This window comes from Nesoenas mayeri (genome assembly GCF_963082525.1).
Source record: "Nesoenas mayeri genome assembly, chromosome: 13".
NCBI lineage: Eukaryota > Metazoa > Chordata > Aves > Columbiformes > Columbidae > Nesoenas > Nesoenas mayeri.
Window position 1 is genome coordinate 4,538,531 of NC_137550.1, and position 13,691 is coordinate 4,552,221.

Sequence of the window (13,691 nt, forward strand, 5' to 3'; positions counted from 1 at the left end):
GTATTTAATCTAGCTCAGGGGTTTTGGTGTTTCTCTGCAACCTATAATTTACGCTGCCAACTCAGATACTGTATTGCTGCTTTTACCACAGTTAAAGAAAAACTGCTAAGTCTTTTTCAAAGGTTTTTTTAGTCTTCAGCATGTTCTTCACTATCTCATATGCAGGCCATACTTAGTAAAATATGGCTGTCTTTACTGCAAATAAAATTATTTTTCTCTCTGTCTCTTCTCCTATCATTTTTCCTCTACCATCATTTTTGGCAATGGAGCTGAAACAAATATATCCTTCACTGACAATCCAGTACACAACTATCTGGATGTCAGCAGGAATGCAGGGAGCTCTAAGAATAGCACATTTGGTTCCTACAGCGCAAGCGGAGCTCAGAAATGCACAGTGTGTCCCACCCAAACAATGGCTATTTATTAGCTGCACCCCCCCAACAAAACAACCTTTTAAGTTGTGTTTTGGTTTTCAACACTTTACACCCAGAGCAGGGGGCAATACTGCCCTCTGCCCCGAGACTCAGGCACACTTGGGCTTGGAAAAGCAATGGCCACCCAAGGGGTTTCTTTTATTCCAGCCTGACTTAACCTGCAAAGATCACCGTCTCCTTTTCCTGCCTTTTGGGGAACCCTCCTTTCTGTTCACAAAGACTTGTGTTTGTTCTTGTATTGGCGAGAGTACAAGCAGAGCTCTTCTGGAGGCGGTGATGTTGTAGCAGTATTGCTGAAGGCAGAATTTGGCCCAATATATCTGATGTGCCAGAATAGGAGATCTGCAAGTATGAACTGTATTTAGACAGGAAAATCAGGGAGATGCCCAACTATTCAACCTGCCTGGGCAAATGCAGCTTTTCATGCACCCAAGAACAGCCGGTAAAGTCAAGTGGCTAAACTTCAGCCCAGAAAATAACAAGTGATAGTTTTGGAGACTATCTTTGACTCTCTGGCATTTACTACCAATTTTATATCGTGGATTTATGAGCTCAGACCTTTGAGTATAATATCACTCAGCAAGTATCAGTCCTACATGAGTAAAATGAAAATCTGCACATATCCACAAGAGCGATGTTAGCACCACCAGGCTTTGCAATAGCGCACAATGCAAACTGTCAGTGCCTCAATCAATATCCCTCAATGCTCAACAATAAAGACATAGTGCTTCAGATGGGAAAAGATTAGCCCTTATCAGATTTACCAGTTGTCCAGGCAATACAGGATCTGGGATGCAGACTGATTACACTTAAGAGATATTATCATTAAGTACAAAACCAGTAGAGCTGTGAGGCACCACCAGTAACCCAGCTTTTGGAATGCGGAGTCTTTGCTTTAATACGCATTTAAACAACAGCAAAAAGCTCACTCTGGGTCCATGTCCCAGCCACTGCTGTCTTGCCCATGTTGCTCTGCCTGCTACAAGGATCAAATTTCATGGTTTATTGTTCTCTCTCCAACTGGCCACCATCCACATTCTTTTTCTGTACAAAGCTGCACCTCTTGCTCAAAAGAAGAGAGTACTATGCCTTCTTTTTATAAATTTTAGTCACATTTAAAAACACACACACAGAGTAAGGGGATGACTTTTAGACACTAAACAACATTCCAGGGAATGCTGGGTTTGTTTAGGTTGTTTTTTTTGAGCAAATTTCTGTGGGCGATGCTAAAACATGCAATTTTCCACTAGAAGGTTACTAATTTTTGAAGATGCAGAAGTCATCTCCCCTGTCTTCTGAATCTTTAACATTTTGTCTTTTAATGAAACAACTGCTCTATGCTTGAAAAGTCCTATTCATCACTTGCCTCAGGAGGGAATTGGCACTGAGATTCTGCAAAGCTCAAATTCAGCTCCAAGTACACTGCTGGAAATCAAAACTAACAGTCACTGGAGCTACTTCACTATAATGGAGTAAAATTGATACACAACAGGTTGGGTCCAAAATTTCAGTATCAATGTCTCAATGTAAATAAGAAATCTATTGCAGAATACCTAAAATATTTTTTCCATGTGATTTTTCTTCCAATTCAGCACTCAGGATCCATTTTCTTCTATGGGATTTGCAGTTAAGTTATCAAAACCTAACAAAACATTCCGCTCCTGAACATCCACCATCTTTGGCAGCTCAACAGACTGTAAAACTGAAGCACTGTCATCTGGTGTGTAATTATTGTAATAAGTCTTACTTGTAAAATGAGGGAGGCACCATAAGCTTACCTAACTAGTCTGAAAATGTAAAATGCTCATCACCTGTAATCATTGTTTTAACTGTCCTTGATCTTTACTGATAGCTGCCAAATTATAATAACTCTCTCTCTGATGGTGAGAATCAGCTAAAAATGCAGCACAGGGCACTAGGAAAGCTGCTGGAGGGGGGGTTATTTTGGCCAGTTAAAGAGACTCACTGCAGGATTTTTTCTAACCCCTGCACCCCCCACCCCCCCCCCCCCCTTTTTTTTTGGCTAATCAATGAAGTAGGGGGTTCAAGGGAGTGAGACAAACATGCAAAGCAGGGAAAACTAGGGCACAGGAAACCTCAGGAATCCAATAGGGATGAGGCAACTCCACACACCCTGCAAGGGAGCCAGAAAAAAAAATATGCTCAAAGGTTATGGACATACGATCAAAAGTAATTATGTTACTGCAGTTAACTTACCAGCCATCATCCGAGATGCAGTAAAACACCATGAATGTATTCTTCACCCACACTGCCTCCAGAGTAAAACAGCTGATGGGCACTAATTCATGAAGCTGCAGCAACCTACTCACTTTCAATCATATGTCCATCCATACCCCTAGCTCCCAAGCCAGCAGGACCCTCTACTTTGTGTTTTAATTTGGGTCTGACTGAACACAAACAGGGTCCTCATGTGCTTATAGCAACATAATTGCTTCAGGTCTTTGTTGAATTAGGGGTCTTATACTGATAACCCTTTAAGATGAACTATATATGCCATATCATTACGTCACATGTTTGGATAAGCGAATTAAGCAAGGCACCGGTCCTTCCCAGCTGTCTGCTTTAAGCTGCTGTGTTGAAGCAAGGGAGTACTGAATATGCACAAGTTGGAAAAGAATTGATCCTGAAGTGGCACAGTGGAAACACACCTCATTGATTTACCGCAAGAAGCTGACATTTAGTAACTATCCCTTATTTCTCGTTGCTATCATAGGACAAGGTTACACCAAGTCATCTACATGGAGGAAATCCACCTCTAGGAGAACCAGTCACTTAGCAGGGAAGAAGAGCAAAGAAACGCAGGTTGTGGAGCGTGTTCCCCAGCTGAGCACCATGCTCCCGAGCAGATCCTAGCGGAGCTCCAGAGATCAGCTGGGTGAGAAGTGCTCAGTCCCTTCACGGGAGCTGATGGAGTGCCTGTGTGCACAGCTCCGCAGCTGGAAGGATTCTCCTAAAGTGTTGGTTCAGCCTAATGAGGTACTTGGCTTTGGTGGTGGAGCTCAGTGTTTGCCACTATTTTTCTTAATAAGAAATAGTTATTCCTCACACCCAGGCTGCTCTCAGACCGAGTCCACAAGCCCTTCCTTGCTCTGAAGTCCCCGTTCACAGTAAATCTCTCCTCTCTGGGGTGGTAGCAAATAGTGCTTCACACCTCTCCTTCAGTCTCAAGGAGGGTTGCTGGAGAGAAATCAGGGTTGTGTCTCACTCCTGCCAGCTGCATTTTTGCATTTACCAGCTCGGCTGGTATCACAGATCAGCAAAGGGTGGGGAATGGCTCTCATCCAAAGCAGGGCATTGCTCCTGGCAAATACTGGTAACAGGTATTTCAAGTCTGCCTCTTTGCTATTCGGCAGCTGTACTGTTTGACCTGCTGTCCATGAAGGAGTCATACTTTAACTTCACTTCTCCCCCGCCCCCACCCTGATCTTTCCTACCCTCAGAAGTGTAACACACACACGAATTTTTAAGAAAAAAAGTATTTTCCCACTAAAAAGATGATGGGAACATCTCTACAGATTACAATAGAAGCTAAATAAGAATACCACCTATACACATAAAAAGAATTTCTTTTAGTGGTATGAGACATGCTTTGTGTAATAGCATAAAGTTCTCCACAGGGCTAGAAGAGACAATGGATGATGGAATTAAAGTACATTTCAGGTGAAGAAATAAATAAAGTTACTTCTGCTAACACCAGGATGTTGTTACTGCCTTGTCCGTGTACACACTGTGCACACCCCAGAACTTCAGCAACGTTGCAATTGAAACACAAAGAAAGTCAAAATAAGAAAATAAACGACTCAATATTTTCACATAAGCCTTATAAGACAGAAGAGACGTTCTCACCTGTCTGCTTTGAGACGGCAAGGCGGCAGGCTGCACGTGTCTCTGCATCCGATGGGGCTGCATCAGCTGCCGAAACTGCTGCTGGAGAAACTGGCTGTTGCTGGGCTGCTGGGCCGGCTGCGGGGCTGGGGACTGCTGCTGCTGGAGATAGTGCATGAGGGACTGCTGCCCCTGGCCTGCTGACAGGGGTGACATCTTTTGAGTAGCTGACTCTGAGGCAAAGTGAGACAGTGGTTTGGTGTTATTGAAAGAAAACTGGTCTTGGCTAACAGGGCTCTCATTCACCAGACCTGGCTGTAAGCTACTGGATGGCTGTTGCATAATTATGTTCATATTTTTGGACTGGTTTGTAGTCATTGATTTAAAAAGCGAGCTCTGCATACTTGTGGGGTTGCTGTTTGGAGTGATGTTGGAGATTAATGTACCTTGAGGACTGAAGGGCTGCTGATGCAGAGCTGGGCTAGACAGCTTTTCTGGTCTGTATGGTGGAGAAGGTCCAGTATTTGTGGAGGCCATGCTGCCAACCAAGTTGTTTTGTGGACTTTTAATGTTGTTGGCTGGTAAGCTGGCTGCTGTCAGGGTGGGCAGCATGGAGCTCTGTGGGCTGAAGGGCTGCTGGTTCAGAGCTGGACTGGAAAGCTTCTCAGACCCATAAGGAGGAGAGGGGCCATTGGATGGGGTGCTGCTGGAAGTCATGCTTGAAAGCAGAGTGTTTTGAGGACTTTGAATGTTGTTTCCTGGTAAATTATTAGCAGGCATGCCAGACACCATAACATTTTGAGGACTGAAAGGTTGATGGTGTGGGGATGATCCTGTCCTGTAAGGCGGAGAGAGACCAGGAGGAGACATAGCTGGCCAGCTGGAAGCCTGCACTGGTTGCTTAGTAGTAGACACCTGCTTGCTAGCTGCCAGCTGCTTTAGCTGCTGAGCATGCCAGTTGGAGCCGGGTATGTTGGGTAAGGGGACTGGAAGCATAGGTGGTGGCTGGTTCTTGCCCTGAGCGGCTGTAGAGATGGGTGATGCAGCAGGTTTGTTTGAGGGAGGAACTTGGAAGTTAGCTCCAGCAGATGATGGCCTCATCTGAGGAGATCCTCCACTGGCTGGATTGCAGCCTGGAGAAAAATCCTTGTTAGCAACATGGTTCTCCAAGTGGGAAGTCTGTGGAGAGGACTTTGGAGGAGTGCTTATGCTTGGTTGAGAATGACTCAGCCCAAGTGGCTCTTCAGCCTTGCTGCACAAAATCTTCTCCAGATCCAGGTCACTGGGTGAAGGATCAGGCATTTTTGTCAGCTCTTCCAACAGATCTTGCAGCTCCTGGTCCACAGACTGTAAGCTGTTTCCTTTCTCATCATAGTGGATGATGTTATTGTTTTGCCCTCCTATTGATGCCTTCTGATTTATTTCCGTGTTGGGTGGCACTGAAAATGGGGAAGCAATGCCACCACCATTCATGTGATTATTTTCAAGGAGCACTGAATGACCTGTGACACCCAGAGAAGAAGAGCTGTGACTGGTGGAGAATGGAGAACTTTGTATTTCTGGACATGCCACATTGGGATTGGCACCTTGGCCCATGGCAAGGTTCACATCATCAAGACAAAGTCTTTTACTGTCATTCGGGAAAATGACATCAGGCACGCCACCGGAGGCAGGAGAGCTATCATCTTCCAGTTTTCTTTTAATGGATCCCTGTAACTGGGAAAATAAAAAAGAAGAAAAGATCCATTATCGACCTTATTCTAACACGCTCTGAAGCTCCATAGTGTAACACTGGATTGCAGATAAAGAGAATTAAATCGTACAATTAAAAAACAAATCATGTGAGACAAATTCAATCAGGATTTAAGTGTGTGCAACTTCACTGAAATCAAAAGAGTTACAGTCAAAGGCTAAATCTCACATGCTGGCCTTAAAACAGATGTAAAATACGGTCTGTCATGTGAACTGTAATAGAAGTTTTTTAAATAGTTTCTGGTACCATTTCAATTAAGACATTATACTCCCTGAATGACACACATGCCAACATTTTTATGGTAACATTTTTTAGGTCTAAAAAATGCCAGATCTGAATGAAACCCTGGACTGAATTTAGTGACTTTCTACCAGTGACTCAGATTAAATTCAGACCTGAGACAAATAAATTGTTTTACATTCTTTATAGGCAGAACATCTGAAATAACTGGCATACTTTCTAAACAAACCAGAACAAAACAAATTCTCAACTATCTATCTAAACAGACTTCCAAGCTTCCTAATCACAGATGTTTTAGATTTCAGAAACCAGCAAATAACAGCTAAACCTCTTAATTCTTGTTTATTCTTCCAAGTCTAGGGCAGTATGGGGTTTATTCTTTTGAAGGATTGCAAATCATTCATAAAAACATAAATGTTTTCAAAATCCAATTATATAAATATCTTGATCTACAAGAAATGGTAAAGTTGTAAATCCACAAATCTTAGGGGAAAAGACCTGCCTTATACATATAAAGAAAGTGAAATCGAAAACAACACTTCTAACACTAATTGAGCATGATATGGCAATCTCTTCAAAATATAATCATCTGTGGCTTTCAGTTTTAACAAGCATGACCTGTATGTCATAGGATTAATCAGACATTAACATTACTGCTTCAAGTTAAGGAAAATAAGCAGTATGTCCTTGTTTATCAATAGAGGGAGGCAGCATTTAGAGAAGTATCTAGGCAGCAATGGCAAAACCATAAGAAGTCACTGTTCCTCTAGGGTGACTCACAGTAAAGCCTCTCCCAGCCCTGGCCTACACTTGCAAATGCTGCCAGTCATCTAGTACCATGAAAAAAATAACATCTAATAACTGCTAATATCAACAGAAAAGCCCCACCACCCAACCCCCGTGTAACTAGATCCACTCTAGGGCTCTGCTAGGTATGACTAACTTCTAAACTTTACACTAATTATTAAGCACATCACAGTTTTGCCTGAGAGTCACTATGCAACAGCCAGCAACTTTGGTGCTCTCAGACAGCAGTGTCAGAGGACGATTGCTGTAGGGTGTGCAGAAGGTGCAGAGCTCAAGATGGAAACACCTCCTGCAGCTTCTTCTGCAATGGGCATGTGAAGGCCACTGTGCTAACGGCCCATGTCCACCCCTAAATTCAGCCTGTCTTCAGGCAATCGACCCCAAACGTGCATTGTTCTGACCCAGGAACACAGGAGAGCTGCCCAGTGGCTCACTCAGCTGGCTCACTGAGTGCTTACTCATCACTTATTTCTAAATTGGTGGGCAGAGGGAAGATTGCAGATTTGTGCCTACAGTTGCTTAGGCTAGAGATGCAGTTTAGGATTAGTATCAGGCATTGCCATGCGAGTATCCAGCTTGCACAGACATTTGGAAAAGTGAGAGGATACAAGTTAATTGTACATGATCAGCATGATGGATGGAAAATCAGGTGTGCGTACTACAGAGACCTGCTGATCAGGTTTTAGGAGGAGTTCACCTACCCTCTGTCAACAGGCACAGCAGTTTTCAGTGGCATTATGGCAGAGAGACCTTTTTACATGGGTGCCTTCCCCTTTCCCTCTAAGAGTTACCCCTTCCTAGAGCAATCAGTGCTTCTCTCCCGTGACCCCCAGTTGCATTGCTTTAACACGGGTTGCACTCAAAAACCACTGGCAAGTGAGAACTGGTGCCAAACAGGGACAGTCGCTCTGAGTCGCACCATGCACGGGTTACTCGGCAGTCCCCGGGTCAGCGGTGCGATGTGTGGTTTGAAGCATTGCTCTGTGAGAGAACGACTCCACATCACAGCTAAGGCAGCTGAAGCACCAGGGATTTGATTATTCCTCTGGACTGATAAGGCCAACATTTGCATAGCTTTAAGGAACGGAACAAGGCCTAAAGCTTCTCCCAAGTATTGGTCTAATGATGGACGAAATTGTTTTCCTTCATTTTCTTTGCTAAAACGAAGCCAGAGTTGCGTGTTCCAACAGATGTTGCCCTGTGTAGGCTGAAACATGTTGGTAGAGCATAACTACGTATATTTAAACTCAGGCATGTATAGAGAAGCTTTACAGGGGCTTCACACATCCAAAATAAACACAGTGTGTTCCCAACTGTACCCTGGGAACCTTCAGGCAGGAAGTGGTGGGGGATCTCCCACACTTGGCCAGCTGACATGCTGGCACGCGTGTCCTTGCCAGGGCTTCTTTTGCCATAGGACATTCCTATGCTCTGAGTTACTGGGGAAAAATTTGGGCTTTTGAATACTTTGAAAAATAGTTTTTTTAACTGTTGTGCTGGGGAGTAAATGTGATGGGAAAACAAAACTCCATTTCCCCAAGACTGTTACCAGATATAAACAGATAAAATAAGGCCATAACTTTCAGATGGCATAGGCATTCCAAAACTGGGACAGGATTTTTAAATAGGATGCTGTTGCTTAGCCCTTGTGAGAAGCCTGGCTGTAAGAGAGGCAATGAAATTAGCTGGGTGTCACGTTCTCTTGAAAAGCAAGACTCCTGTTTCCCAGGTGAATATTTGCACAAGAACCATAAAATCCAGAAGACCAATTTCCCCCAGTGCAGGCAGGTATAACTCCACACAATTTAGTAGCATTGCTTTTGCTTAAGACAGATTTGACTACAGCCCCAGATTTGAAAGATACTGTCCTTAAAGCAGCTAAACAAATCATAGAATAATTTCGGTTAGAAGGGATGCCTGGGTATCATCAGACCTCTGCTTCAAGCACATCACAAATGAAAACATACGCTACAGTATTTCACCAGGCTCTTAAGTATGAACTACATGCAGAAATCCCTTTTCGGGTTGGATGGGCTAGCTGAGAAGTTTGCTTCAGTGTTCCCCACTGATGCACACGTGGTTGTTACTCCCACGCAGGACACTCTGTGCTGGTCTGTCTGTGAGGAGCCAGTGTTTTTTCCTCCGGCTCCCAGCGACTGCTCTCCATGAATGTGCCACTGGGGCAAACCTGACCAGTGCAGGGGACAGTAAGGCAGTGTCATATCATCGGGACACTGGCTGGCTCAGATGTGCTAACAACAATGGTGGCAGGAGATCATCACCAAGGCACTATAACTTTTAGGACCAGGAGCTTCTGACCTTCCTAATTCAAGAAGCTGCTTGTTGCAGATCATTCATCCGGTACTCTCAGATGTCTCAAGACTAACTCTTTAAAGCCTATCTATCCTTTTCTAGACCCTACCCTTACTAAAAACATTTTTACTGCCCACTTCCTTCATCTGGCCCTGGATTCCCCAGGAAGGACCCGATTTATTCCAACTCTTTCTCCTCTTTGAGAGGGCTTATGCTATTTGACAAAATCAACAAAATATGTTCTTCCTCTGCTGATTACTATATTGGGTAGCCCTGTTTCAAATGGATAACTGAGAAGCAAATCGAAAGATTTTAGTAAGTAATAAACACACACACACACTTAAACTGGCTGGAACTGTCTATGGCTAAGGATGGGAAAGCTTCATTCATATGTGCAAGCAAGGACAAAGCAGACAAGCAACAATCTTGCGACCTTGTCAAAATTCATTAAAATGCATTAGCATGCACAGGCTAACTTCTGTTTGGGAATACCTGGGAAACAAAGGCAGGCACTCTGAATATCTGATTATGAGTTCTCCATTACCTCAGGTTTGCTTTTAGAAGTGAGAGTGCCATGACCCCAGCACTACTACCCTCTCAAAACCAACAAGCTGTCTTCCTGGGAAAGACCCAGGTTACAAATGAGTAGTGCTGCTAGCTCGCAATGGCAGCATAACAAGAATAAATAATAACTGTTTACCCAGCTCTGTCCAAGGAAGCTATACAGTTGTGGTCACAAACATCTAATTTGTCACACGCTACCTCTTTGCACAGAACTTATTCCCTATGTGTGGGCAGAGCGCTCTGCAGGCTTCTCTTGTGCAAGAAAGAAAAGGCAGATTCGGTGAGTGAAACTAGTCCTCAGTTGCACCTTCTCCTAGACGGAGCTCTCAGAAAGCGCCCGCTTGGGTGACTTTTGGCGTCAGGCACTTTCCAAACTCAGGAGGTGGTGCTGACCTTGAGTGACTTACTGTTTCTCAACAAAGGGAAGGCTAGAAGTGGTAAAAGCTGGAGTGATCAAATTGTTAATAAATATACACTGTGGCGGTTCCATTGGATTTTAATAATTAACCAAACAGGCACCTCTGGACTGGCTCCCTGCCTCGCTGACACTCAGCCTCCCTCCTGTCTTTAGGACATCAGCTGTCCTCAGTCGCCACTCCATCCCTCCACGTGAGCCGGGCTGCCCCACAGCCCTGCTGCCAGTCCCTGTTAACTCTCCACCCGTCACTTGCTCCTTCGCCCGCGTGGTCTCTGGAAGGAAAGAGCCAGCGCACTCGCCTCATTTTTCCAGCCTTACAATGATCCCCCTTCTGCCAGAAATAAGCCAGCTCTAACCATAGATTCCTATTTAGGTCAACGCAATGCAGAAATGAGAGAGAGAGAGAAAAACGTTACACGAGGTATTTCTGTGCCTCTTCCTGGCTTCTGCAGCCTGTCAGAGATTCAAGCCTTGATTTACAGCAACCGCAGGGAGCTGATCATTGATCTGCAACCACCCCACCCCGCTCACTGCCATTGAGAGATCCAACCTACAGCAGCGATTCCCACACCTACGCAGCTTCTTCAAGCAAGAACTGAGCCCGATGGGCCGATGCCATTTTGAACCAATGTCTGTAGCGTCTGTGCCGCATTTTCTTTTGCCAGCAGGCACCACCATTGCTGGAGTCCCTCTTGATTTAACAGCCTGAAATCTACAGATTCATGACTGGGATATCCAGAATAGGAGTCAGATAACCTTCTTTCACCGGGAACCTCAAGAGCCTTGTAACTTTTGGGATATCCCAACTGTTGGCTTGCTTGATTGAAGAGAGAAATTATGGTAAAAAGGAGATGGGGTGGGTGGGAAAAATTTCAGTCCCACCACGGATACCAGGATTTGCTAGTGTTGTGGCAGCTTTGCATAAAGCATTTCAGAGGAAGACACGGGTGCCTCAAAAACCTGGGATCCAGGTCACTAACAGGCTGCTAAGATCTGATATATGTGAATTATTTTGTCAGAGACAGCATGTTTAATTTTTGGTGGAGGGGTGAGCAACACAGCAGCCTGAGATAAGTAGACATCTTTTTTTCCAGTATATTTTCAAGGTATATTGCAAACCATTTTTTTTCCCTCTGCAACATATAAAACCTGAGTCTTAAGATTTGCTCAACTGAGCTGACCAGAGAAACTCTCACTCCCTGTCTCTTCCAAACACTAGACACTGCCAAAACTGGAAGTATGTATTTGCCAGAGGCAAACTGTTCACAGCATTCAATGATCAAGACTTCAGTCTCTGTGGCTTCAACAAGCTTCAGTGAGAGCTATCTGCCCATCAGCCCAAAATGTTTCTATCTGTTCTGACAAAAACAGTCATGTACTGAGAAAATGAAACTGGCAATTTTCCATATAAAACAAGAAAACTTCACGATTTTTTTTTTCCTATGCCTTAAATACACAATGTGGAAAGGTTTCTGCTCCACACTCCAGATAGATTTTAATGACCTACTAATCTTTGAGGATAGGTAATGAAAAAAAGTTCAGAATTCAACTATGTGTTTGAAGGCTGGAAAGTGTATGTGATATAAAATTACCTTTTAAATGGCAGCATTTACTTGCAGCCCTGCTTAAGCTATCAGACGTGCTGCTTTCAGTAGCAGACTGGCTTGCACATGAGCAACAAAACCCAAATGCTCATGGGCAAAGATCCCATTTAGCTACAGCAGGACCTGGCACTGCATGAAGTGCATTTAGCACATCTGCAAGTTTCCATTTGTGCAGGCTGGCTGCAGTTTGGTAACAGAAACTTACATGATATATCTGAATCCAAGAAAAAATGCCTCCTGCTGACCAGTACCAGTGAGTAGCCAAAGCACTCCATGACTACAAGGAACATAAACTATGCTTTATCGTTGTCACATCTCAGGCTACAAGGAGAACTCGAGGAGACTGAAGCAATTAAAACTACCATTCACTTTCTCCATACTAAGATTAAACATAAGCTAAAATCACATTCTTCCTACTGCTTTAGGCTGTTTGACCCTTCTGATTTCAAGCAATATTAGCATGGGCGGACATAAAGTTGTCATGTCACATTGTCAGGAAAGAGATCCCATGTTTCACTATGCTTAAAAATAGCAATACTCAAACTCCTCCGCCAAGGAGCACCAGAGTAAAGTCTGCTTTGGGGTCTGTTGGGTATTTGCAGGCTGGAAAGCTGACAGATCTGTTCGTCATGAGGTGTGGTAGTGGAGAAAGGATTATGACCAGGGAAAATTCACGGGGTGGATTTCCTTCTATTCATCACGCTCATGGAAACAGGCAACTGGAAGGGAGGATGTAGGAAGAGAAATCGGGGATGTCAGCAGTCATTTTGGCCACGAAAGGACAGTGGTTATTAGCTAGCTTGCATGCATTATGTGGATTATTTTTACGTGGAACTACAGCTTCTCCCAATTTATAAACTACAGTGGCAATACGAAATCTGCCACCCTTAAAACAAGCATATTAACATAGACTGGAAGTTGCTAATTAGGCTACGCACATGTAAAACGCCTCCTAAACACCGCTGCTACGTGTGTAGGATCTGATCTCCCATCAGTACAGCACACACCAGTTCACTTGATGGGAGTGTGCTCTGATACTTTGCCCCATGACTGTCACCACTCATTGTGATCTCCAGTTATTCCCTCAGTAAACCAGGAACCTCAAGCTGCCTTACAAGTGAAAGAAGAAAGCAAGGTGTGTGCTTTCCCTTAAAATGGTGGCAATGCTCCCTGTTGTGAGGAACTAACAGGGCAGGTGTGCCCATGCCTGTATGTGTCACCTGGACCTGGGCTGACCTGCTTTGATGGCTGAATATATGTGAACTTTTTAAATGCTGATGGCCAACCTGGCACTTTCTTTTTTCTACGTGGCCTTCTTCCCCGAGTCACCGTGCAGCACAGGAAGCAATCCTGGCTGCAGATACTCAGAACTGCATCGTCCTGCTGGCAAGCACAAAAATCCAAACCATCATGACTAAACCAAACCAGAAAGATGCGATGTTACAATAAGCTTAAACCACAGAAACTAACAGGAAGTTCAACCTAGAATACCAAGAGCCTAAGGTATTAGTTTTTTTTCTGAAATCTTAACCAAAAATTAAAGGGAAGGAAATACTACAGTTATTATTTCCTTATACCGATTTGTGTGAATGCAGTTACATTTATAATGACAGAAATATATCTGATGTGCATCCTGCTTTAAACTGGAACCCATTCAGGCTACAGAGCAGCAAGTGTGCGAACAAGGCTTTTCTGATTCCCTTTGTGTAAAA

At 44.0% G+C, this 13,691-nt stretch overlaps 1 protein-coding gene across 1 annotated transcript in view; it reads right to left on the bottom strand.

Moving 5' to 3' along the window:
- The window catches only part of MAMLD1 (mastermind like domain containing 1), a gene marked incomplete at both ends in the record, with an annotated part of 68,986 nt that overhangs the window by 27,330 nt on the left and 27,965 nt on the right, over positions 1-13,691 (bottom strand). Inside the window, one exon of the mRNA XM_080352735.1 lies at positions 4,572-5,996. Coding sequence (XP_080208861.1) covers positions 4,572-5,996 — 1,425 coding nt within the window. The remainder of the gene's footprint in view (positions 1-4,571; positions 5,997-13,691) is intronic.